We start from the raw sequence: 27,646 nt of genomic DNA, 5'->3' as shown, positions 1-27,646 counted from the left end.
TCACGCACATGTTCAAACCTACAGCCAATTTAACATCACCAATTAACTTAACATGTATGTCTTTGGAGTGTGGGAGGAAGCCAGATTACCTGGAGAGAACTCACGCAAAGACAGGGAGAACAAGCAAACTCTACACAGAAAGAATAAACAATCTAACAAACAATAAATCTGCAGAAAAAGACATCTGTTTGCAATACAGATTTGCACAAGAAAACAGACAAAACTAGGACACTTGGAAAGTTCATCCTCTGCTAGTGCCAATGCTCACACAGACATTAGTGCCCTATTTTGAAATGTTAAAGAAAGGGATCCAGACGTGTGCCAGAAAAGTAATGCTCCTTTTCTCTGCCATGGTTCATGATATTTTTGTGTAATCTTACTAACAGACTGAGACAGGTCTTTGAAGAAAAGAAAAAAGAGAATATTTCTATCTGTCAGCAGTGAATGTTATCTATGAGTTCTCTGTTTGACTTAGACATGATTGTGTTCTAATTTCTTAAATTGCCGTAAGTTTCCAGGCCGGTCTCACTGAGAGTGGGAGGCAAGTAGAGCCAGCAGATTATGGAAAAATTCACTGAGATGAATGTTGTCTATATTTGCAGTAGCCAAGCATCAGACAGGGTGGTATTTAACACCAAAGTGACTGAAGTGGAGCATCACACGCAGAGAAGCGTTCTTCTTTTCATCCTGTGTTTGAATAAGAGGCTTCTCTCCCTCTTGCTGTTAAAACTGGTAATCTGGTGATGAGCTGCACACCAACGCATCGATTATAAATACACATCAACACCAAACTGTCCAATGTCTAAATCACTCAGCAGTGACGGGATTACAAGCTCAGCATTTGAGACTCCTAATGGCCAGTGAAAGTGAACTTTCCTTGATGTTCTTTCAGTTAATTGCTAGCATTTATTCATCCTTTTAAAATGCCTGCTGGTTGCTAACTACTTGCCTCTGCAGAAACTGCTGGTTTACTGTGTCACACATTGACATCCTCTGGCAAAACTTTAAGAACCACCCTGGAACGTGCTCTGGACTTGAAACCAGCCACCAGTGCCAGACCCATATAGCAGTCTTTGGTGTGTGCCACGTGGACTATTCCAAGAACCTCAACCCAAATACCTCTGACACAGAGCTACAAGAGCAAGGTTTTGACTTCCCTATTTTCCCTAATAGCGCATTTCTTTCCTGGCCTCGCCATCATTTACTTAACCCCTTCCCTTCCTGGTTTCTGCACTGATAGACAGAGTTTTGGTGCAAAACCACATAAAAAACAAACAAACCTTCAATCGTGCTAACCAAAGGATTTTGCAAAGTCTGTGACTTTGCCTTTTCATTTTAAAGCACTATTAAACATTTGAAGCAGTGACAGTAGATCATACTTTGTAACTGACACTCTAAATAGCACATGAATGTTGGAAACAGTGCCCATCCCACACATGTAACATACAGTTCTAGTATCTGTGATGGGCCCTTTTATATAACATACTAACAGAAGGCCTGTTTTTTTTCTTACAAATAATTTAGCGCTAAGATGAACAAAACAATGGACTTCAAAATTATGTCTTGTGTGAGTTAATAAATCTGGTGATGTGTTTTATTTTTCCTGTTGTCAATAAGTTACATGAAAACACTAAAAACTAACCATGAATTCACTGTATTTACACTGTTTTACACCTATCCAAGGATTGATATATTTTGGGGCAAAACTGGACAGGTAGCCAGGCTCGAGCTGATACCATCGTGTTGATGTTGTTACTGGATGAACAAAACTAATTTTTGTCCAGGTAAAGGCCTTAACCCTAACTATAGCCCCATAACCCTAACCCTGACCATAATCACATCCTAACCTCCAACCCTAACCGCCCACTTTCATCCAGAGTGGACATTGACAGGTTTTTTTTCCAAGTTACCAAGTTATGACATCATAACAACGTGATTGGTCAAATGCAATGTTGATCCGAGAACAACACCAATACAAGGATATTAGATAGACCAGGTACCAGGTTTTCCCATAAACAAATCCCATGTTTAAGAGCAAAAAAGGAGACAGGTAAAAATTTGAATTGACAATAATTCAAATGGATGTTTCTTTCTTTCTATTTTTATTTAGAAATAAAAATAGAAAGAAAGAAAAATCAATTTGAATCATTTTTATTATTTATTTATTTATTGCTAATATTATTACATTATATTATATATAATTACATTCATGTATGTTATTATTATTATATTTTTATTCTTTATTTTTATTTAATTAGAAATAAAAATACAGTTCTGGAGAAAAAAACTCAACACATCTCTCCCACAGGGTCTTGTTGTGGTCCTGGTATTCTGTTGGTTTTGTTGTGTCACTTTGACTTTTAGTTTCTTTATGTTTAGTGTTAGTTCTCATGTTTCAGTTTTACTTTTGCCGTTTTTTTTTTTTGGTTTCTTTTTTGTTTTTTCTTTTTGGAGGGGCAGGGTTCCTTTTTCTTTTTTTCTTTTGCTTCCTTTTCTTCCTTTGGGTTCGTCCTCTCCCTACGACCCTAATACAGCTTTATAAACTGTTTTTTGCTTAGACTTCTTCTTGCAATAGGAAGAAAAAGTTCTTTCCTAACTACACTTATAGATACATGGTCAAAACGAGTTGGCATGACAACCGTGCCCTGCTCGGCCAGCTTCCAGATGTATTTCTTTCTGATTCTGATATTTTTCTTTGGTATGATTCAAAACCACATGAATAAACCACACTGTTGTACTGGGTAATATGTTTCTTCATTAACACACACACACAGGCATCGGCAATGTCACAAACACCTGCTGCCATGAATTTCCACTAGAGCAACAAACGTCTTATTCTGTTGCACAAAAATAATTCCCAAGAAATTCCTCACAACAATGCCCAGCTATGACAGTATTTCTAATCCTGTCAATTGTCATAATAAACAACATGGTGTAAAAGTGTTTTATTAAGAAACAGAACAATCTTACACTATTGTTTGTAGAAAACGTATATCTAACAACACAAGTATACAAAAAAAACAACACATTTACAGTTTGTGCATTGCAAATAAAAAAAATGAACAGGATGGAAACCAAACATGGAGAAAATGAATGCTGTTCAGACTGACGACAGCGAAGTTGTACGCAAACACATCCTTAATCCACACAATCACACAGTCACACTTTTAGAGACCTTCATCCGGATCCATAAGCGATATTTATGACTAATGTAGAAATGAAAATGTAGTTTGTATAAAATGCTTTCACTGTAGTTGATCTTCACGAATCAACTGCTCAAAGTGGCTTATTTCCAAATCTCCAACTCTCAAATGTTAAAGTTACACATTTGATTTAATATCAGTCATTTCATTACAATATCTTTGAGCAATGTCACTATTTCAGTCTACTTTCGTTGCTTTGTGTTGCGCATAAAAGTTTCCAAATCGAGTCAGAAAGGCGTTTCTGCGATGGTGCCAGTAGCCTAATTAGCAGCTGCTTTTTGGTGAGAGACTATTTAAAAGATAAAAAATTTGCAGTAATGTGTTAAATCCATTTGAGGACAGCGAGGCTGTCTGGACAGCTAAGTAAATAAACTACCAGAATTAACTCTCTTTGGCAGCTACCGTGACCTACATAAACATCTGCTTCGTGTTTATTTTCGTGATTATTGAAAAGCAGCTGGTGTTTATCTTTATGCTACAGTTACTTAACTGACACACTTGAAAAAAAAAAATCAATGACTGACAAATTTGAAAAACTAACAAGTACAGGAAGTGCATGAAGACACTAAAAAAATCTGGCAACGCTAATATGTTTTATCTTGACGTCTGTGGTATTCAATTATACGTTTTGTCAGTGTAAACAAATAAATAATTATTTACAAAACTAGGAAAAAAAATGCCAACGAACAAAACAAGCAGAGCATAAATAATTTACAAAAGGAATTATAGTACAGACTTAGTATAAACATCTTTGGCACTTACTCGTCGTTCACTGAAGTTGTACATGAAAAGCACATTTAGGATGAAAAGAATAAGGAGAAGCTATAATGGAGTTAAGGCGGGTAAATGATTATGATTTGATTACAGTTTATGTTTGTCAAACACTGTATGATCAGTTCAGCAAAAAAAAAAGAAGAATAAAGGCAGAGAACAGCCGAGTCACTCACATCAAGCTGTAGGAAATCACAAACAGCATCTAAGAGGTTGTACAATGAATTTAAAGATGTAGAATAGGTACAATAGTTTTAATTAGATATTCGGTAGAGGCTTTTTAAAAAACAAATAAACAAAAAAAACACATGTTGATCAGTTTTTTTTCCTTTCTCAGCTTCGGCAAAACTGAAATGTGCCACTGTTTCTCCTCCAGTGGATGAATCAAGGCGAAAACATGGAAGTATGCGAAGTCTGATTTACATTGACATGGATTCAGCGATGACGTGATGTTTACTCGGAGAGATTCTTGTCTTTTGCCATCAGATGTTTTCTTTTTTTCTGTTTCTACTTGATTCAGTTATCTGTAGAAAGATGGAAAAATATCTTCCATTACTGCCACATTTACAATTAAAACTCAATGAGCCCCTGAGTCAAAGTGCCAGAGTGCAGCAACAACATTAGCATTGTGTGCGTCAAAAAAGCGTGTCTCCAGTAAATGTGGCTGTGATTGTGAGAAGAAGAAAAAAAGCTGCAGACTCATTTTCCACAGTTTAGCGCTAAGTAGAAGATCTGAAGTCCTTGGATGAACACACAAGGATTTTCACAATGCTTCTGGGGCATTGTTCATGGGCAGGGTGGCAAGCAGAAATATAGCGTGACAGCAAACAACACAGCACAGAAACCCTCTCACCATTACCTTGTGAGCACGGTTGGCAACTCCGGCTTATCTGAGGTTTGAAACAAGATGTGGTTGGTTGAAAGAGTTCTACATTTTTAACTCTTCAGTTGCATTTATGTTATTCAAATGACCACACTGCTATAATAAACTATGTAATTTTTATGTAGGCGTTTGGTGTTTAACACCTAAGCCAATGTTATTAATACAAAATTTCTACAATTTAACATGATCTGTTAAATATGTTTTAGGGACAGAACACGTTAAAGCTTAAAATCAGTGGCATCCTAGGACTGTCAAATAACACATTGTCATTGGCAAATAACAATGGAGCACAAATTTCAAAATTTGTAAAAAACTTTTTTAGAAATTAAAATGATATTGTTTTTCATTAGGTAAATAACAAACTCATGTTTTTAGACCCAAATTGGACTTAAATCAGCCACCAAATAACAGTCATATTTGTAATCTTAATCAAAAAATGATAAAGTGCTTTACTATTTTTTTCTTTTTTGTAAAAAAAAAAAAGAAAAAAAAAGGAAATGTAAAACTTCACGAACAAAAAACAATAATTATATTTTGGCTTTAAAAATATAATTTCGATTAAAGAGCTTGTGCGTACTGGTGGATTACCAATATATTGAAAAAGTGATTTGGGTAATAACCAGTATTGTTAATTTAGGGCAGCTGTGGCATAAACTTTAGATAGAGTTGTGAGCTAATAAATAAATCTAATAAACAGATTCAGTTAGCTTAGCTTATTTTGTTTAAAACAAACTTAAAATATTACAAATTTTCTCCATTTAATGTTTGCTTACTTTAGTTTATGTAATTATTTACAGTGAAATGGGGAAGGGCCCCACTTCTGGCACCCTTGCTTTCCACTCTTAATATCAATATAGCTGCTATTTTCACTCAACTAGAATTGAGTGAAAATAGCTTTCAGCTTTATGCAACACTTGAGTTGCTCACACATATCCATGGGTAATTTATAACAAAACAGAAACATTTGTGGTTATAATTTTAAGTAATTGTGCTTACCTCTGCACTCATACTTGAGGTCAGAGAAGAACACCAGCTCTTGTGAGAAGACAAACAAGCCTAATCTTCCTCCGGCAAAGGTCTTATCATAAATCGGTCCCGAGTCAGCCATAATCTGTTTGCCTTCATAGACCACTACCCTGGAAAACACAAGAAAAACTTCCATGTTTTAATGTCTTGAGACTAAAAAGCTGCATGTCATCAAGTGACTTAAAGGAGGCCTGTAATCAGAGACAGAAAAACATGGGCTTTCCTGTTGTGATCAGCTGTACTTCATACCTTATAAACCCGGTCTTTGGTCTGTGGATGAGATGCCACCTGTAAGCTGTGTAATCCTTCCAACCAATGTTTTTGGGGTCATGCCACAGGGTCCGCACCTTAAAATAGTTAACAACACTAAAATCAATACTGATACAGGCATTGTAACACACCACTTTGCATTTAGATCGCAGCCCACCTGTCCTGGAGTGTTGCCCGTGTGCCACAAAGCATTCCTGAGGTATTCTCCAGTGCCAGTGGTCGAGTTCACAACTTTGAGTGAAACCCCAGAGATGCCAAACGCCTTGGATGGTTTGTCCTCCCAATAGGTCTGTGTGATCTGCTTCCACATCACAACGTAAAAGCGCCCACTCGACTGGTAACCAAAAACAAAGCCTGCATAGTCGTCATCTCTGTCGGTGTTCACGTACATCGTTCCACTGAAATCCACAGCGCTGAACTCATCAAAACCTGTGATGAGGTGAGCAAGTGTTACACTCACAGAGCTCTGCACACTTAAATGGAGTTTCAAATATTTTAAAAAGCAAAGGGAAACATATGTGCACTGCTCACCTACTGCAATGCCTGGGTCAGAGTTAGCAGTCTGAACTAACTCCTTGCCCTGATGTCTGACCACCCAGTTGGGATCAATTTGTGTGGTTCCTTTAGGATCCAGATGCACCATCTGGAATTTCCTGAAGTCTGTCACACTGATGGCATTGTTCTCAGGACACACATCGAGGATATCTGGGATACTGTCGTTGTCAAAGTCATCTTTGCATGCATCCCCTCTTCCATCACCTAATAAAGGAGAAGAATATAAAATTATATTAAAATCATTTTAAAATGTTTCACCTAATTTAAATCATATCTGAAACAAACTATTGAATAGGTTGGAAAAATATCTACGGCAGCTAATGCTGTTGAGGAGTTCCTCCAACTAAATATTAAAAATGAATGGAAGTATAGCAGTTCTTCCCAGAAAACTGTCCCAAGTACCACTGCCAAGTCTGATGAAGCAAATCAGCCATCTTCTCATGCTGTGACAACTTCCACTGAAACTTCTTAGTATCTGAAGCCTGAAGTCTATTAGAGCCAGGCTGCAGGCTGGGAACTCATGAGGGAAAGGATGCCAGTGGCTAATGAGGGCCACTGCATGGAAGTAGCTTGCCGTCTTCTGTCATCATCTTTGCTATTGAGCAAGAAGCTCAAACGATTCTATCAAATAAACACTATTTGACAAACGGCAAAGGGTGTGAAAGCATCAGGGGCTTTCTCCTCTGCAGTCTGTTTTCAGTTACAGACAGCTGCACAAACTCCAGGTAACCCTGCTTAAATTGGGCACTGTGGACTAATCACAGGCTAAGGCTAAATGGAATAAAATCTTCACAGCCTGATGGTGCCCTCCAAGGCAGCTCACTGAAGTCATGGAGAATGACATCATCCGTGCCAAGCCGGTCACTGACTCTTTCTACAACCACCAAATTTCACACCTGCTGCAGTGAAAGTAACCGCTAACTCTAAAAGCAGCTGGGAGAGGGCATAGGGAAGAAGAAATGTGAAATAAGTCTGAGCGCATAGAGATACTATTTAAGCAAGTAGTCTCAAAATTTTAACAGACTTTTGTTAATATAAATCTTAAGAATGCTACTAAAAGAAGTACACCATTGAATATTTATGCTATAAATCCATGCTAAAAATAGTTGATATCACTCATGTTTCAACTTCTTGTATGGATGTGACACTGCTGCCTTTAAGACTAATACATGCACCATCCTCACCATCAGAGTCCTCCTGGTCTTCGTTGGGTGTTAGCCTGCAGTTGTCTCTGTCGTCAGGTATACCGTCGTTATCGTCATCGTAGTCGCATGCGTCTCCTTTGCCGTCCTTATCGTGGTCAGCCTGGTTTGAGTTGGCCACATAAGGACAGTTGTCTAGATTGTTCTGATGCCCGTCTTCGTCAATGTCCTGGCTGTTGTCGCACTGATCTCCAACCAGGTCATTGTCTAGGTCTGTCTGTTGGATGAATACAAGGATCAGAATGTTAATGCAACATCTATTGACTGTATTGGAAAAAGCCATAATTTACAGTGTGTATAGTTTACCTGGTCAGGATTGTGTAGCAAAGGGCAATTGTCACACTGGTCGCCGACACCATCCATATCAGTGTCCTTCTGGTCAGTGTTGTACACATAGGGGCAGTTATCATTCTCATTAAGAATTCCTGAGAAAAAAAAACAAATTTAAAGTTGCTATAGTTAATTATAGTAGACTGAATACAACATGTCGTCTACATTTTTAGCTATTTTACCATCTCCATCGATGTCCACTGCACAGGCATCCCCTTCTCCATTGTGGTCGGTGTCAATTTGAGCAGGGTTGTGTTCATAGGGGCAGTTGTCACAGCGGTCACCAACTTCGTCCTTGTCAAAGTCAAACTGGCGAGGATTGTAAAGCAGGGGACAGTTGTCCTGTCGAAGAAAGCACATGCTAGCTAAGTAATGTTTTGACAGTCATGAGCCGAATCATAATGAGTGCACTGATGAGAACGGATTTGGATTTGCATAAAGTTCGTTTCTGATTTGGTCAGTAACATTAGTTCTCATCTCACTGCATCTCTGCTGGGTTGAGATGTCATAACATATGAATCGCATCATTTTCACTTATTCATCAAGCCAGTAAGTAACCCTTTTTGGCTTATAGAAAATATTTCATCATGAGATAATGCTGACCACTCAAAAGGTTGCAGTGACAAACCCTTATGTTAGCAAAGTGGCTGAACTTTCAGGTGCTCCTTACTTCCACAGCAGATGGTTCTACATACTTTGGCACAGTTTTTTTTTTTTACACCAAATGTCCTTCATGACACAAACCCCACACTTATCCAGCCTTGTGACCAGCAAAAGGAGCAGACAAGCTGCTCAAACTGGGTGTGTGTCTCCTCCTGGTCTCAAAGCCAGTTAACTATGCTACTAGCAAACTATGCTAGCAAAAGTCCCCTTGCTATAGGATTCGGTGGTTTGTAGCTTTTCTTTATGTTTTCAAATTTATCCGTAGAATATGTTTCCTATAATGTTTATGGATTTCTACAAAGGCTGTATATGTTGTTTGCGCAATGGAAATGGCGTAACACATTAATTAACTAGCAAACTGCACATTTATTAGGTAGAACTTGGCCGTATTTTTATTTTCAGACTTTAATGAGACGTGTTGCCTTATGTCAAGGCCAACCAGACACTCACTATAAATCTGATTCATATTAAGTCTCATTTTTATTTGGAGAGGAAACAAAAAAGTGGTTTGACAATACTCTAATTAGTATTTGAGTTCAACTCAATATTGTATGTAACCTAGAGTTATTTAGTATTGCCCAAGGTTATTGGGTATTCTGACTGTTGCACTAATTGTATTTCAAAGTTTATTATTTTTAAATATTTAATTTTTTTATGTTTAGAATAGACGGCTGTCTTTATATTGTTCTAGCCTCTAAAAGTATGCCTTAAAGATTTGCTTTGAAGAAATTTGTTACTTTAAAAATAGTGGTATAAAACCTTTAGACTTTTCCTTTTTAATGCACTGATGAAAAAAATAACATTATAGGCTCTTCACTTATGTCCAGTTTAATTAGTCCAATAATTTCACTAAGGTTTACCTTGCTATTAAGCATCAAATCTCCAGTCTGTCCTGTAAGTTATATGCTTATTACTGAATTGTGTTCATCCTTCTGTTTGAACATGATGTCCGTTGTGGGCTGCAGTTGGCACAAAAGTTCAATAACAGGATATCACTCGAGTGGTACGACATTCCCCCCAATCATGCTCTCCGTGGGTGGATGGATGGATTGGGTTTACCATGTCGAAAAAAATTTGTTTGTTTTAGACAAATCATATCCAATTATTGATTTTTTAAAGTCTCTCCACTTTTTTAGGATGCTGCTCACCAGTTTGTAAAAATGAAAAGATCTCATACCCTTTCATCCAGAATTCCATCATTATCATCATCCTTGTCACAAGCATCTCCTTGACCGTCTCTGTCAAAGTCTTCTTGTCCAGAGTTGGGGAGGCTAGGGCAGTTATCCTGAAATAGTGGCAGTAAACGGTTGACTTTTGCAGTTCAGTTTGGCATCACTGGATTGAATGTGGCAATATTCAGTGAAATACCTTCTTGCAATGGTAAGTGGCATTAGCACCACACACAAGGTTCTGATTGGGCCAGCCATCCAAATCAGAGTCTTCACCACAAATGAAGCCATCTCCAGCGTAACCCGTCCTACACTCACACTTGTACATTGGATCACTGAAGTGGCTGATGTAGATGCATTCGGCATATTTGTGACAGTTGTGCGTCCTGTCCTTACATGGGTTCTCAGGCTCACATACCTAGATTAAGAAAAACAGAGAGGTTAGATGGAATTTCTTACAAGACACAGTTTTCTTACATATTTTCCATTTTGCTGTTTTTTAAATGTGAAGAGTATTTATTTTACCACTAGTCCTGGCAGCTTGTTTTGGGGACTAGCCCTCCAAACAGGGACACCTCAAACTGAGGTGACTGGTTAAATAAAAACATTTTTCAAAAAAGTGTGGAGCACTTGTGATTTTATGACATGGGTACAGCATATATTCCAAAACAACCTACTGCTCTCCATTTTTTTCTTCACAAACTATTCACAGCTGCCACTTATTACCAGATGATGAACCTAAAGTTTGAATGCCACTGCATGAGCTCATAGAGCCAAAAGAGACAGGGAGGCCTTTGATCAGAACTGTGAAATGGAGCCTCTTAATGCCAGCAATGAGACAATTCCCCTTTTCCCAAATCAATTACTGTCAATTGGGGCATCAAATCAAAGACAGGCAGCTACAGAGGCCAAGAAGTGACAAAATGCCCCATGAGGGATGTTATGCAAGTAGTGGTCAAAGTGACACGTTTTTCAGTTTTCAAGGGACTCATTGATCAGAAAAGAGATGAAAACCGTTGTGTTCCAATAAAGTAGTTAATGTGGCATATTTGACAAGTCATATTAAAACTTTTAGTAGTTTTGACAGGGTTGGAAAGAGAGAGATGTGGGCCACAGAGACAAAAGAAAAACATAGCTTTATGACAGTGAACTGATACAGTACAAGGAAGGAAAAATAACCATTCATATCCACCTCTCATTTTAAAAGTTTAAAGCTACTCACGCTGTCATTTTACTTACAAATAGTGGGTCAAGGTCAACCCCATTCATTCATTCCTATATACACAAACTCTCTCTAAAAATAAGGCTTTTAAATCCCCTGAAGTGCTGCTCCAGTCATTTATAAATGTGACATCCAGAAATCCACACATATGCTTATCCAAATCTCCCTGGAGCTAAATCCACATTATATGCTTTATTGTTGTTTGAGTGGTTTCATACCAGTGGTCTATTAAGAGCACTGAAAAAAAAAGCTAACATCAACTCACTTGTTTGTTCTTCTTGGCAGCCTCCACACCCATACCAAAAGGCTGGGTGCCCTTGTAGCGCTTTGGACAGGGCAAGCAATGGAAACCTGGATCAGTGTTGACACAACGCTGCATTCCATTCACTTTGTAGCAAACATCAGACACCATGTCACACTAGAGGAGAGAAAAAAAATCATCAGCAAAATACAAGCAGGTCTTTTTATGAATAAAGTGCAGCTAGCTTATGAAAAATAGTAACTTTTACCTCATTAATGTCTTCACAGTGGGTACCATTTCCACGAAATCCAGCAGGGCACGGGCCACACTCCCACGAGCCATCGGCAGAGCTGCTGCAGTCCACTCCCGCAAAACATGGGTTGGACAGACAGCCATCTGCAAGAGGTTTAGATGATGAGAATGGATACATACAAGGGAAAACTTTAAATTTTTACTTTTAATTTGTAATGCTTATCTTAAGTTAATGCTTAATCACCTTTCCGAAATCTACAGTAGCAACACAGACAGTATAAAAATTGGAAGTAGCAACCGTGACATCATCCATTGGTTTCTGAAGGCATGGGCGTGTCTAACTATGATATAATAAGCCATTAACTAATCATCTATGGTTAATCATCATATTTGAACTATAATAATATCACGATTTACAAAATAAGAGTCAATTTTTTTTAATATGACCCAAAGTGAGACCATAAACTCACCAGGAAAGTTTTCACTGAGGTCAATCTTCCCATATACGTCTATTGGATCAGAAGTTTCTTTTGCAACCACAGCTACTGCCATCTGGTGGCTTTCAGGTAGAATGGAGGTTCAAAGCGCTTCCACATTGGCTTCATTTTTCTGAACTGGAAACTATATTCTGGTTTTATGCAGGTTTTGAAACCAACTCACAAAAACTTTCCTTTTATATTAAAATAAGGGAAAGGTTTTTGAGGTTTTTTTGCCAGATTTTTCACTTTAATGCAGCCGAGGTAATCAGCGTGGTGCTGGTTATTGTTAACACAGAATTATTACTAGTAAGGTAATCTTTTTTTTCCCCAGTGTAGCTGGCAGAACCCAGATTTCCTCTTCCATCTGCCAGTCATTGTTTACAGGTGAAGTCACATCGTTAAACAAGCTCAGAAAAAAAATGTATCTAATTATAAAGACACATATGGCAGCACAAGAAAATGGCTGTGCAAAACAGATGTTTGGATGTTTTTTCCATCATAAAGACTAAAACAATCAAGCTGATCATTCCAGTCAACAGCTGACAGCAACTTGCACAGTACACATTAGGACATTCCAAGTACCTCAGCTGACTGTTTGCATTACAGGAGAAATCCTAAAATCACTACAAATGCCAGAACATATGTCAGTGCAATCCCTCTGCTACATAAAAATGTTTCAGCGTGGGCCAGTGGATCTGTGAACCCAGTCACCTAAGTAGCTAAAACCATAATGCAGAGTGACTAATGCTCACCAATAGGGCAGTCATTCTTGTTACAGCTGTCTCTGTCGACCGCTTCTCCAAAACATTTCTTGCCGCCGTATTGAGGTTCAGGGCTGTTGCACTCACGGGAACGACTTTTGTGCCCCCCTCCGCAGGTCGCTGAACAGGTTGCCCATGGAGACCACGGTCCCCAGCCACCATCAACTAAAAAAACAGGGGAGACAGATGCTTAGCAGCAAGTCACTTTGACATAAAGTGTTTTATTCATGCCACATTTTTATTCTGTTGTTTCTAAACAAGAAATAAAAAGTTCAGAAGCCTGGAACTTAATACTGCATGAGCGAACATACTGAACCGATCTGGACCAACGTTTGCACCAAGACTGACATGATGACAGTCTGAAACACATGGGGAATGTTGCCTTAGGGGAACCACAAGGCACGAGGGAAGTCCGGCTGCTGGGCACAGATGCTAGCCACTGTAACGGAGATGCTGCTTTTGAGTGTTTCCCTTCACAAGATGAAATACTCACTGGGACATGGCTTGGCAGTGCAGCCCTGGGTCTCTCTTCCACTGCCCTCACATTCTCTGCCTCCCAGCTGTGGCACAGGAGCATTGCAGTGTCGTATTCTCGTGATCTGTCCCTCGCCACAGGTCACCGAGCACGACGACCACGGGGACCACAAACTCCACCCTCCGTCCTGGCGAACTGGGCATCAACAATCAGACATGTCACGCAGCAGTCAAACACATATGTGTTGCGTTATTCTCCAGATTTCCATTATAGTACTTACAGACATGTATAATTTGCCAGAGTTAGGAAAAAAGGAGAGAAAAGAGCACCATATTTTCTACAAGTAAACATTATGCGATGCTGGCGATGATGGCTCACTTTCAAAGATGTTCTAAGACGCTTGAGCCAGTATTTTTGTCATTGTGGGTAAACTATCTTCCAGTGGTTAGGCTGATTCAGTCACTCACACAGATGGAGTGTACTGCTAGCTTGAAGCAATGACACATGCTGATTCTATAACTTCTCAAAAAAAAAAACACAACACAAAAAAACCCGTTCAGCAGTTTTTGTTTCCAGCACAAATCTACCAAAATCACCACACCTCACTTAATAGGACATTAATTATCAGATTCATTAATATTTTATAATATTGCATGGAAAGCTGCGGTGAGTCACTGCACTGTGGAACACCCTTTTAGCCAGTGATTTATTTGGAGTTAACTGTGACTGGGCACACCCTGCAGCCCAACCGTGAGATCCAGCTCTTCACTTAGATTCATCCACTCAAAGACGGATCCAGATTTATGAAGGAGAAAACTTTTGCAATTCTGAGGCTCTCATCTCATATTTAACTCACTGCTCGGTTTTTCCACAGTTTCATCATCTCCCCCCCCCACTCCTCTCACTTATCATAACGCTATTTGTTTTAGATTACTGCCAGTGGTGCATACTGTGGTTGAGATAATATCGGTGCAACAGTTACTACTGGATGCCACAGTTCAAATAAAAACTGAGTGAGTCAAGACGAAGCGTTGAAAAAACAAGAAAGAACAAATCCTCACCACGGCTGTCGCATTTGCCCAGACTGCACTTGCGGGTCTGGATAGAAGGTCCCGTGCAAGGATTGCTGGTTGCGTCGCAAGAACGGCCCCTCTGTTGAGTTCCTATCCCACAGGTCACTGTGCACTCTGTCCACTCTGACCACGGGGACCATCCATCGTCACTGTCCATAGCTGGAACATGTAAATGCAACACTTTTATGCTCCATCTTTTTGCACAGAACAGTAGAAAAGACTGTGAAAAGTTCATAACTGTAGCTTTTATTCTTTATATCAACTCGTTTATCACATGACATCATCTGAAGAACCCACACTAGACATTTTGAGTGTCTGCTAATAAATATGTGGTTCGCCTCCAAAGACATACTGGCTGCAATAGTCCTGTAGTATTAAACTTTAATATGTATGAAATGCTGTGTTTATAGCACATTGCACCATTAATTTAGAATAGCGTGTATAAAATTGCGTGTTTATGTTGTGAAAGGTCCTGCCTACTTACGCAAACAGGCGGGGCAACACTCGCCATCGATAAAGGACGGGCTGGCACAGGCCACCGGAGGACAGGTGATTTGGTGGCACACGATCTTGGATTCCTGCCACAATTGAACATTAATGATATGTCAGGCTCTTAAACATCCGCAGTAAATCTGCATATATTTCCAGATGACTTGGCACTACCTGACAGGTGCATTTGGTGCAGCTGTCTACAACCCAGTCTTCCTTATCCTCAAACAGGCGGCCATCCTGCCAGCACATGTTTTTCTCTGAGGAGTTCTTCATCCTCCCAAGGGCCTCTTTCATCACTGAGTTTTCTTCTGTCTGAACATACAACAAGTGAGAAAAGAACAGTCAGAAATCTTTAAGGCACACTCAAGATCAAAGGTGCAAAGCCACTGACTGGGGGAAAGATAGTCCTGCTGATGAGCTGATTCATTGAAAATAGCGTGTTTGAGGTTAGTTTCACCAGGTGGGAAGAAGAAACGCGTGTGTTGCTTTTGCAAATGTTATTCTAATAAAAAAAGATGACATTTGTTTAAAATCAAGCTTGATCAGAACCATTTCTTTTTGAGATAAAACAACACTGCGCTAATAAAAACAAAATCAGCACCAAATGTAGCAACCTTGTAACTTTTCTTGGAATCCTTTGTACCAAGCTATTTCCCCGTCCAGCTCAGCTCATGCTTAGATGCTTTACTTTACTTCAACTAGTCATTGAAAAAAAATCTGATAACTTAAATGGATGAGAAACAACAGAAAAAGACTAAAAAGTTACACCCACTTGAAGAATCTACTCAATTTTTCCCTTGTTGCTGCAGATTATAAAACTCTGAACTTCTTTACATGCTCACTGCTTCTTTGAAAACAGCTCACTGAAAAGTGCTGCTTAGTTACGCACATTACCTCCTATCCAATTGGAGACCAGGCTGAGCTCCTCAACACTTGGGAACTATCAGTGGATAAAGTACTGCCAAAGATTTTCGGGGGGATATGAGTGCGTATGTGTGTGTTCATCCTCCTCTTGGAAAAGGGGAGTAAGCAGTGTGTAGCACTAGAATCTAAGACACCACTCGGTCTGGAAGAGCCTCGGGGACCCTTCTCATACCAGCCGTTTCTTTTTTCCCCCTCAAGGTTCATGCCCAGACTTTCTTATTGCTGGGAGGCTCCCAGAGGAAACACATGAGCTGTTTAAACAAAGCCAGACATTAGACTGGACCCCATCACTGCCAGGGGAACACTTCCTATATCCACATGTAACATGTCATAAAATCTGTCTGACTCACGCTGCCTCAGATAGGAGGAGTCATATGGGTTCAGCTGTCACAGGCGACTCTATAAACACTCCTGTGGCTACTCACTGTTTACTTTAAAACCAATGTGGGTTACCTAGTAACCTAATTCAGGCCTCTTTACCTTCAGGCTAACACGCGGAGGGCTGAGTCATCTGTTTTCCTAAAATGTTGTTTTTTTTAAAGAGTTAAATATTTCTTCCATCACACCAGAGCCACCAATTTTACATTTACTGGCCTGTAAAGTTCAACAAAACAGACAGTAACCCTCTCTAAGACAAATGAAAGTGTTGGCTAGGGTTGATTTATGTGATTTAACTCACCACTTTTTGCAATCCGTCAATAAGGTTGCTGACGACAATGCGCAGGCCTTTGAGCTCCTGGAACATGATGCTGAGCTCCTCACAGGAGCGTTCACACATTTCTGCGCCCACATCATCCGTCTTCTGACCTATAACGTTTGTAGTGATGGAAGGACTCACGTCCACAATTTCCCCGCTCTCACTCACAATATTGGCATCATCTGGAAGAGCAAATAGCAGATACCAGGGCAAATGGAGGAAAAATAACGCAGGCTGTTGATGGAAAACATGTTTGAGAGATATCACGGTTGAAACGCAAGGACTCAAATGATTTCCTGTTTTTCTGTAGCTGGCCAAAAGATCACAACAATGGCGTAATTGAAATGTTTATTATGTTCCTAAAACCAGATGTCCAGTCAGTGTCGTTCAATTTGGAAAACAAAAAAAATAAAGTGTGTCTGTTTGAAATGGTGATGGTAAATCTGTCAGCCCGAGATGACGGCAGAGCTGGCTGTGGGAGAACAGGACAGGATGGCACTGCAGAGCAGAAATCTCTGGAGTTCCCCGTGTGATGCAAAAACCATATTGTGGACCATAAACCTCGCTAACCTTTCAAATATGTAACCACTTGTGATATGTACTTAAGAGGCTGGGGGTGGCCACACAGATTTATACTTGTTATACTCTTGTCTTGATATCAGCACAAAAGAATTATGTGAAGAAGTATGTGGGCTGCAGCATTTATCAGTCATTATTAAGGCTGAGGACTTTGTAATAAAACCAAGTGTATGTTGAGATATTGAGAAAGGGACCTAACTTTAAACTGCAGTGCTATTAGAAGAACATAGTGAGGCCAAATGTGAAGTTCTTTTGCAGTCTACATCTGACTGCTGTGATCTCGGTAGTCAGAAAACCCTACTGAACTTTAATCACATCACAGCTAGCTATACGAATATTCGATGCCCAAAACAAACACACGAGAGACAAATGGAAGCTCCGCAGAACGCCTGTCCTTCAGCCAAGGCGCAACGCGTATCTGCAACTGGTTTGGATCACGCTATGTAAATTGGCGAAGATTAATAGCAGAGCGGGGACTCTAAATCAAGAAGTCATCCAAATTACCCGGTGGTGTCCTACTGTAGCCAACGCAATGTTTTCTTTCCTCTTCAGTCTGCTGGATTCATTCAAATCTCAGGAGGGCTTCACACTGTGTGCGCGTGAGAATGCGTGAAAGCTCGTCTGTGAAAGCAGTTACACATTCTTCTCTCCCCGATGGAGGCTCTCGATTTTGTCAGAGTAGAAAGAGGAAATCGGTTTAAAAAAAAAAAAATGAAGAGCGAAAACTGGGGCAATTTTAATACTGTCCAAGTTATAGGGTTGCCTGGATTTATGGGTGACTTTCGGCATGAATTTTCCTAATGGTGCCGAACCCTCTCTGGTACCAGCCAACCAGCGGAAAACTTCCAGGCGCTGGTGACATTTGTTAAACAAATAAACTCATTCAGCTGGAATTCAACAGTGCATGTGGTGACAGAAAAGCATCAACTGCATACCGCATGGTGATTTTCTCTGTCACAGCAAAACCAAAAGGCTCAGTTTCCAGATCTGGTGGTTCTTCGGGATCTCTATCTTTTGAGCTGAAGCCAGTCTTTTGTGTGAGCCCCGCTGAGGATTGCGAGGTCCTTCAGCTGAGAAAAGCAACCCAATCAGCCAATTCGTGACTTCATCCTGTATGTTTGTGTGTACGTCTGTGTGTGTGCAGCTGGAGGTGGAAGCTCCCCACTTTGCAGTATAACATTCACTTTGTCTTTTCTATTTTCTTTCCCAGGGTATTATCCCAAATCCACTGCCAATGGAAACAAATGTAAGCATCTGTATCTCCTTTTGTTCACCCTGCACGCTGCTCAACCTCAAGCCACTGCAGTGAAAAGCCTGTTGCTGTAAACATGAAGTAATACTGGGATATCTTGCCACATTTCGGATCTGTAAGCTTTTTGATCCATTAAAAAGGAGATAAATTCATGCAAATGGAGTTGACAGAGAATGCTAAACTGTTTGCCGTGGTCGAAGTTTAACAAAACACAGATACTGGGTGCAGGAGAGTTGCATGTGAAAGAGCTTTTAGATCACATCTGCTAGGTATCAGGCATCAAACACTTTGCAAATATAATTATTTTGACTCATCTGTTGGGTTATGAAAAAAAAAATCACACAAAAGAGAAAGGGTTTGTCATTCATCCTGGATAGCAGGGCCTTTATAGACCTTAAAAACTAAAACAGACACATTCTTACCTTGCTTGGTAATCTCACAGTCTCTACTCAGCAGGATGTCTTCTATTGAGGTGTCAAAGATGAAGCGCACACTCTGGAGAAGGCCCTGTTTGGTGAGAAAATATGTGTCTCAATCACTTTGACATATTTCAGGCAGGACATTTTCTATACCTAGTGCAAGCATGAGATGGGAATTGGAGCAAACATTTCATGGAAACTCGCTTTTTACCTAATAACATACGTTCCCCCTCATTTCTACACACAAGGGGTAAATTTAAAGTCTAAATTTAGAGTCCTTTCCACACAGAGAAACCAGGGCAACACAGGGAATATGTCAGTCTGTATTTTTGGAAACAGTTGTTTAAACTTTTATTGCAGGGTTAGTGAAGACCACAATTTTGTTTCTTGGACACTGCGAGGGTTGACAAATGCTGGACAAGTAAGGAGTTCCTAGATCCTGGGAAATCGTTTGAATCCACATCCGCTGTCTTACCCTAAAGTGGTTCTCTCGAATGGATCCCTTTGCCACATACATGCGGCTCCCCTCGGCCTTCAGGTGCTCGTAAAATGGCTCATCCAGGATGAAGCTGTCTATGAGGCTGCAGCCGACAAACAGGTTGGCGTTCTCCCCATGAACGTGAAGGGTGATGTTCTTCCACTGCGAGTCGGACAGGTCCACGTCCTCGAATGAAACCACGTTCTGCGAGCCGTCTGCCCAGTAGACCAGGTCCAGAGTGTTGGCGCGTCCGTTGGACACGATCTCAAACTGGCGCCGGCCATCGGGACCCTCCAAACCAATCAGGGTGCCTCGTGAGGAACGGTCCTGGCGTATGCTGGCCACAAACACAAAGCCCTCATTGTTTTGGATCTGATGCAGCATTTGCTTCAGTATGGGTGGGCTAACTGGGGGCAGGTGGTCGAAGCGGATGAAGCGGTAGGCAGGGGCATCTAAGTTCTGGCCCCTGAACTGTTTGGCCCCCAGTGTCCTGCGTGTGATGTCGCTGATTTCAAACAAGTCGAATGATGTCTCATCCTCCTGCTCGCCATCTATACATCAGACAAGAGGAAATGTAACTGGAAAGCTAGAAGAAGAGTTCATGAACTTAAAAGCAGAATGGGAGCAACTGGCAGAGTTTTCGCTAAAACAAAAAACAAAACAAAACACTGGAATTGGTGACTCAAATGGAATAATAATAATTATTAGACAGCAATATTACAATCAATCCATTTACAACTCACCTTCAGTTAAAGCTTGAAGGTAATTAAATGACAACAGCAACAAGAAGAGACTTCTCCTGAGTATCATATCTGCTTCAAAAACAAAGACATAGTTTTTGTTAGATTTGTGCCTCTTTTGTCTTTTTTCCCCATCCTTGGTCTCAAATGCTGCACTCAAGTCTCTCAGTCACAGGATGACTGGAAAAAAAGAAGAGAAAAAGCCACATGCAAATACAGGAATAAAATGATAATAACAATAACTCCGGCCAACGAGTTGTTACACAGTTTACAGCTTATTAAACTTTGCAACATTGCACATCAAATTTTATACCCTGTTATGCAGGAAAGAGTCTTTCAGCAGTCCAGCAAGTTTTTTACATTTATTTATCTGTTTGCACTCTGCAGGTAATGAATCACTTACAGCAGCCCTGGTAAATTTGCCCTGTACTGATTTCTCCTCACATAACATTTCAACGATAAGCAGTGTATGCATTCCTAACCTACTTGCTTACCTGACGAATTCAGTATCTTAAAAAAAAAGAAATCCGTCAGAGATCCAGCGACAAGAGTAAAAACAAAAAGAGCCGAGGGTAAAAATGAATGAGCAGTGGTATCTCCTGTAAATGCCCGTAAAGAAAAAAAAGAAAAAAAAGAAAACAAAAGTGTACAGTCCACTTTGGTTCACTACATCCACAGTCTGGAGGACCTGAGGCACAACAGTGACCGAGGCGCCCTCCTCCCTCCTCTTATATAGGGGCTCGCACAAAGTCTGTCAATCAAGTGTTTCGGGTCTGAGCAAGTTTGAGGTCGGCTGTTTAAGAGACACAATTACATAATTATCTTCCGATTGCGTAATTTTCTTAGCCGCGATCACACGCGGAGGCTGCTAGGGGGATTCGTGACCCCTCCCCTCCCGTTTTTCGCCGAGATGCCCGCGAGCCCCTCCCTCCCTAACAAACCCACCTTCCCACTGTGTCCGGTGCGGGCTTTCTCAGGGTAACACACGCAGGGATGTGGGCTGTTTTCCTCTAGAGGGACGAGACACCAAAGCTTCATTAAATGGCTGCACTAACAGCAGGTGGACTTGATAAGTGTATTAATGTGCAGTTAAGGAGAGCAGAATTGGAATTCAGTCGTGAGGTGGAAAGCCGTTGCGCACTTTCCTCAATAATACTGCTCTGTGGTAGATTTTAAAACACCTTTTCATCCACACTCATAAACTTAAAGGTATGCCTCATTTCTGCCTTTCAAGTGTGAAAACCTCAACGCTTGCCAAATGTCAATAATTCAAATTGAGAATCCTAGCTATGTCTGCAATGTGAGACAAAAAGAAAAAGAAAATGACCCTTTAATACAACAGATTCCCTGGAAGCTTCAATTTTAGCTGGCGAGCAATGGCTTGCGTCTGGAAATTATCTGGTATTGCCAAAGCTTCCCCCTCTGTGTCCGGGAGAGAAACGCTGATACAACGGCTCATTCCTGGAGGCTTTAGAGGGGTCTTGTGGGTAGACCTTTGTGTACCAAAAAGACACAACTGGGGGATTTGGTTTTGGAGTTGGAGATGCGCATTCCGTTCAGGGCTGAAGAACACAAAGTTTCATACCACATGGAATCACTGCCTTTCAACAACATGGATTCACTTGACCTGAAAGATATTAGAAACTGCAGCTCCGAGTCAGACACTCAAGAGCATGGTAAGGATGGTGGATGAAGTGACCAGAAGAAACCTCTTAGGAGCAGAAAATACACCACAGACTTATTAATTGTGGTTCAAAAAAATGTTTTAGTGTCTTCTGTGGAGAAATATATAGTTAGTTCTACTGAAGCTGTATCTAAATTGCTAAACATTTTATTCCATTTACTTTTCTAAGTGATACCACCTTTAATTTCTAAAACCTGGATTCCCTCTTTTATTGGTAGTAGGCTTAAAAGTAATGAGGTTTTACTAGGGTGGTGGGAAATGGCACAAAAACAGTTTACTGGCATTCTAGGCATCTCTTTAATAAGTACGGAGCTACTGCAGGGCAGATTTAAACAGCGGAAATTAAATTTCAAAATTCTGTATTCACAAGGGAGAAGAGAAGAATAGGTAGCGTGTCTGTATCCATGCCATATTTGTTTGGACGAAATTGGCATGAAGAAAGAAACGAAGAAAAAGAAGGGTGAGAGGTTTTTCATCAGTGGTTCTTTTTTCAACATTTTTGCATCATTTTCTGGGTCAGTTGGACCGCATTAACATCCAGTGCTTACCTAGTAAACAACAGAGATCAAACGTTAATGCAGATTCGTCTATTAAGGCTATAAACACCAAAGATCTGGAAGGAAAGAAGAAATGAAGGTGATGGATGTCAGTTAGGCTGATAAACAACAATAGTTTCCAGTTCTCTTCTCCAAGCTGTGACTTCACCGTGGAGGTTTTAAAAAAAGAAAGAAAGAAAGAAAAAAGTTCAGTGTGACTCAGGATCATAGTCTTAAAAGGAAATCTGGCACCCAAAATGTTTAAAGTACTGAGAACTGGAGAGAGTGACACATGTAACATGCAAATCTCAAAATTTCTGTAAAATACAACAGTTTTAGGAATGCTGAAGGTAGATTGCGCCCTTTTATTCTTCATAAGATTTACTTTAAATATCCCCTTTAGCACAATCGCGCCAAAAAGCTGAGTAATCCCAATGAAACACATTTGGCCGGAATGACTGGCATTGTAAAATAAGCTTGCATAATCTCCCAAATGCAATGAGGGCTCTGTTTGCATGACAGTTGCACTATAATGTATAGTGTGTCTTTCAATATCTGAGAGATGGGGGGGGGGTGAGATGCTACTATCATTATTATGCATTTAATGTGCACTTCACAGATTTCTATAGTTGGGGCTGCTCACATCTCCAGTAAGGTATGCCTGATCTAGAGCTGCATTTCAGCTGCAGACTCTTGAATGAAACTTTATACTTAAGTATAGAATCAAGCAGATTTAGTGCAGGACAGATAGCACACGCCCTTCTTAGTGAAACAAGCTGGAAAACCACATTTACCTTAAAATGAAGCGAGTTCAGGCAGAGCTTGAAAGTTGCGCTTTTATAGGCTAATTAGCTTTATCTGGCTCAGTCACAACTGAGTGGCAAGCATGATCCAGTCATAAATATGCAGGTGTACATAATTATACTGTCTGACTGCACTGTCTGACTACACTGTCTGACTACACTGTCTGCTGACTGCACTTCAGGAAGAGGCTGTAGTTTAAGATCAGGATATAAGTGGTGCGACTGGGAGGATGTTAGTATTTAGCCAAAAGCGCTAATATCGCTGCTCAAAGCAATTCAGCGGCACAGCGTAAATGTGCAGTTGCATTTGTTTTCTTCAAGAGTTCACACAATAGCAGTTTCCAGTCTTGCTTTCTGTGCCAAACACGGTTCAGTGACTGTCACTGACTTCATTTGTTTTTTGCCCGTATAAACATTTGTGAGCTCTGCTTTATTTTCTTTCCTTACACTTTAGACAAAACGTGTCTTCCTACTTGACCTGATGAAAAGCTTTACGGTTTACATCGTTGGCGACGTATAGGGCCACAACACAGCAACCCACCAATCAAACATCTGGGCAACAGAAAAGCTATGGAAAATGCAGGTCTCGTACAGAAATAGATCCTAACTCTTAAAAATGATAAACTTTTGGGTTTCTAAAAATGTCCTCGCTTCAGATCTCAACCACTAAAGGAAAAGAAAAAAGTTTTTTCTCACACTGAGATGAATTTTAACATGTAGTAATTTACAACGTTTGAGTTGCCCAACAGGGATTTGGGCAACAAAACAGAGCTCTATGAATTGTTCTCATAGGTTTTGTGAAGCAATTGAGAAGTCAACAGGAGAGCAAGAAGACTGTGGAAAACACTCAAAGACGTGTGTGCACACCATTAATCACTGTATTATAACGTCACAAGACTTCCAGTTTTGACTTTTGGGCTTTGAGGGAAATTCGAACTGTGCAGTGACATGCTAATGCTGCCTGCTGGTCACCCTGTATCTCTGAGCAAACAGGGACTGATACTATAACGAGCATGGCTTATGCAGTCATCGCTTGAAAGACCAGCAGCTGCAAAGAATCCAACATGACAAGACATAAACAGAGTTGGTTTCATTACGTGACACTACAAGTTTGCTTTCAAAGCATTTTAATAGCCAGTTTTCAAGTAAGAATGGCTCACATACCTTGGCTTAGAGCAGACATTGCATCAAAGTGAGATAGCCAGTGTTTGACTTGTTCTCCTCCCAAAGGTTTACGTGTGACCTGTGTGGGTGGGATTTGTTGACACACGATTTGTAAATCCTGCACAACAGAATGTTTCCTGCATGATATTATGCTTGGGATCATAAGTGGATCCGGGCAACTTTTAAATTGTATTGAAACAATAAGAGCAAAATCAGATGGTTCTGGCCTTTGTTTGTGTGCTCAGCCAACATCCTAAGCGGAAGGATGAACAGAGGGAATCTTGTTTACTTCCTTTGTTGCCTGCAGGACCGTTGAAGGATGGCAGGCTGTGACGGCCCCATTAATCGCCTGTTGGTTGCTCATGTTTAGCGAGCGCCCAGCGCTGCCAGCTTTATGCAGCGTTGCTTGTTGCAGTGATGTAACCCGGCCTCGGTCAACTCAGCGGGTTAAGACTTATTCCCAGATGTGTATTTGAACCATTGGACTCGAACGCAGGCAAAACGTCCCCAAATTGCAGGTCTCAAATACAAGTTTGGCATTGAGTACTGAACTTCAAATAAACATGACATCCTTTCAAAGAATGAAAGAAAAAAGGGGGGGGGGGAGAGAAAGTAATAGCAGTGTTTCCCTAAATTTACTTTGACTCACACTTCCCTACATTTAGGTTAATAATCGAGTGATTACAAGAACAATCCCCATTTTGCTTTCACTCTCTTTTCTCACAAATGCATTTTCATTACTTAGATGCAATCATTTGGTAATGACTTCCAGATTCCCATTTTCCTCTTTGAGCTGATGGGATGTGTGGAGTTATAGCAGAACAGTAAGATCTCTTACTGGAAATTTATGAGAGCCTAAGAACTGTGAGAATTATGAGTTCTTTTTACAGAAGACTTGTGCAAGAGTGACTAAGAAATCTACAGGGAGCAGCAATGTAAAACCTACAACAACAAAAAAGATTGTAGGTATGGACAGCTAATGCAAGAACTAAGAGGAGTTTTGTGTGAGAGAGTGAACAAAGTGAGAGTGAGATCTCTTCAGCGGAGAGGAAAGGAGGAGGAGCTTTGGCCTTGGGTCCCTGGGCACAGAAGGTGCTGCAGCATAGCTGAAGCTTCAGTGCCGATACAAACTCATCCTGCATTTTAGTTGCTCAGGGACGTAAAATGTAGGTAAAGGTTTGAGTTTTTGAGTACTGTAAAGTACATACATCACAACAAGGCATCCTGCAGAAGTGTTGGAGAGTAGATAGCACAATATTTCATGGCTTCCATTTTTCATTTATATCGCTCCATGGTTTTACTTCCTTACAGTTTAAAAGTTTCATATTATACTTTTCATTTTGATGCTTTGACAGTTACAGTTTCATGACACAAAAAAGAAACCTGCTTTTATGTACCCACGGAACATTTAATAACTACAATTTAAAAAAAATCCACCCCTTGACCAGTAATTTAAAAGTTTGAGTAATCAAAAACTGGACTACACGATATTTTTGCAAAGGAGGATGGTAAACATGCCACACAGAAAAACAGGAACATGAGCACCACGCAGGGTTTTATTGTCTTTTTTGGTTGTTACAGTACAGGTCACTGCTCACCACTGTTCTTCTTTCAGTAGCCATTTTCACACATGCACAGCAGCCTTGAACCTCTCTAGACTTCAGGCTATATCCAAAAAGATGCGTTCATCTTCCAGATCTGACAATTGAAGCCAACCGGAGACATTATAACCAGAATTCTGAATGTAAATCTACAGAAAAAAATCCCCAAATGCTAAAAACTGACGATTGTCACACTCCTGTCACCAAGGAGCAAATAAACTGCTGGAACAGGAAACTTATTAGTCGACCATGTTGTTTGCACTAATACGTGCATGCAGCAGAGATTTGCAGAGACTTCAGAAGTTGTAACTGTACTTCATACCTTCTCTTGGCACACCATATACATAGGGTGAATTAGGATGGCAGTCTTTAAGTGCTCTGCTGGAATGAGCCAAACATATTGATTGTGGTTGCACTCCTAACTGGCCTGTGTGTGCCTTTGCGCATGTGTAGTAGAAGTAGTGTACTTGTGGAGGAAATATGAGCCTTTTAAAGCTTACTTTGGCCCACGTTGCCAAACTTGATGGATTTGAGAAGCAGTTCATGCAGTTTCTATCCATTTATTTAGATAGTGGTTTTATAATACAGACAACAAAGTGGTTCACAGGAGGCCTCCTTGTGACAGTCTTATGAGCATTAATTGTCCTTGGTTTTTCATCAAGAGGGCAGCACTGAAAATGCTCCAGTCAAGTCGTCTTTTACAAACAGTCAGTTTTTTCGGACATTAGGGGAACATGCTGTATGTGACCGGGCAAAATGTAGGAACATCAACAGCGCCGTGAGTCCTGACTCCTGCGCACTGTGCTGAGGCAGCATCCTCACCTAAACCAGAGGGACTACTTCCAGGAATGAAACTGTATCTCATGCTATTACCTGTTGTGTGCTGCGTGTAAAAATGAGGAATTGCGAGCAATGTCAAGGCCCGAGTTCACCAACAAAGATGTTTGAAAGGTATGGAAAACTTGCATATATTGTGCATTATTCAAAGTGAATTGCTTTATGAGCCACAGGTAATAAATCTATTTGGTATTTGAGCGGGGAAACACGGAGATAAATTCGATTTATGAAAAAGGCAACAAACGTATGTGGTTTTAAACAATAACTTCATTGTTTTAACACCTAATTTGAAAGCAACAAATCCGTCAAGTGGAGGGGAGAATGTGCTGCATGCTGGTTTTTGATATAACAGAAAAAAAATAATCACTGAATCATACACCGAGGGTCGGTGCAGTTAGAAGGAATGTTCCAGAAGAGAATTTCCTGCTCATTATTGACTCCAGGTTTCATCGCTGGCAACCTGACTCTGTCTGTACACCGAAAGCTTTAAACATTTGAGGTGAGTTAGTGTGACGCAGCTACAGTTTCCTTCAAAAACCATCTAAAATTCAGTTCTGAGATGTTTTCACTTCTGCTGAACCAGAGTTCATTCGAGGGTATGAAAACTTGGCACCTTATGAAATGGAGTTCTGCCATATACTTACTTTCTTCCACAGATTTAAGTTACCCGGACAGGTGAAAGCCACGGCTAGTTGGCAACCACATAAGCTTAAAACTAGGCTCGCAAGGATGACACATGATGTATGTATGTGTGTTTTTTAATATCTCTCACTTTGATGTGTTTTCAAACACTGCCGGCACACTAAATTGGAGCAGAAATATTGATAACATTTTCCTCTTCAAAGCTTTCCCATTGTTTGTTTTA

At 40.3% G+C, this 27,646-nt stretch overlaps 1 protein-coding gene across 3 annotated transcripts; it reads right to left on the bottom strand.

Annotated features, from left to right (window-relative positions):
• Positions 1-3,899: 3,899 nt before the first annotated feature.
• thbs2a (thrombospondin 2a) lies at positions 3,900-20,675 on the bottom strand. Of its 3 annotated transcripts, none has more exons than XM_005737099.1 (23): positions 20,651-20,675; positions 20,160-20,228; positions 19,414-19,967; positions 18,942-19,026; positions 16,671-16,870; positions 15,239-15,379; positions 15,060-15,153; positions 14,564-14,734; positions 13,521-13,697; positions 13,019-13,192; positions 11,804-11,931; positions 11,560-11,712; positions 10,272-10,490; positions 10,081-10,188; positions 8,423-8,582; positions 8,217-8,335; positions 7,893-8,127; positions 6,685-6,912; positions 6,311-6,582; positions 6,133-6,230; positions 5,854-5,993; positions 4,834-4,864; positions 3,900-4,498 (listed from the first exon to the last, which is right to left on the bottom strand). In XM_005737099.1, the coding sequence occupies exons 2-23, from the start codon at positions 20,224-20,226 to the stop codon at positions 4,495-4,497; spliced, it is 3,558 nt and encodes a 1,185-aa protein (XP_005737156.1). In that variant the 5' UTR covers positions 20,227-20,228; positions 20,651-20,675; the 3' UTR covers positions 3,900-4,494. The 3 variants fall into 3 exon arrangements, with proteins under 3 accessions (XP_005737156.1, XP_005737157.1, XP_005737158.1); XM_005737100.1 differs by having other exon boundaries at positions 20,160-20,231; positions 20,651-20,672; XM_005737101.1 differs by lacking the exon at positions 4,834-4,864.
• Positions 20,676-27,646: the final 6,971 nt, after the last annotated feature.

The sequence above is a fragment of the Pundamilia nyererei genome, unplaced genomic scaffold, assembly GCF_000239375.1.
Source record: "Pundamilia nyererei isolate P.nyererei 1_Seehausen unplaced genomic scaffold, PunNye1.0 scaffold00073, whole genome shotgun sequence".
Taxonomy (NCBI): domain Eukaryota; kingdom Metazoa; phylum Chordata; class Actinopteri; order Cichliformes; family Cichlidae; genus Pundamilia; species Pundamilia nyererei.
Note: the sequence above shows the minus strand (reverse complement) of the source record. Positions and strands in the feature narration are given on the sequence as shown.

Excerpts from the sequence above, each read along its gene's own strand:
- thbs2a (XM_005737099.1), bottom strand. The coding sequence starts at position 20,226 with ATGATACTCAGGAGAAGTCTCTTCTTGTTGCTGTTGTCATTTAATTAC. Across the intron at positions 16,871-18,941 it reads CTGTGAGATTACCAAGCAAG|ATGATGCCAATATTGTGAGT; the intron begins GTAAGAATGTGT and ends TTGCTCTTCCAG. Across the intron at positions 6,583-6,684 it reads TGACCCAGGCATTGCAGTAG|GTTTTGATGAGTTCAGCGCT; the intron begins GTGAGCAGTGCA and ends ACCTCATCACAG.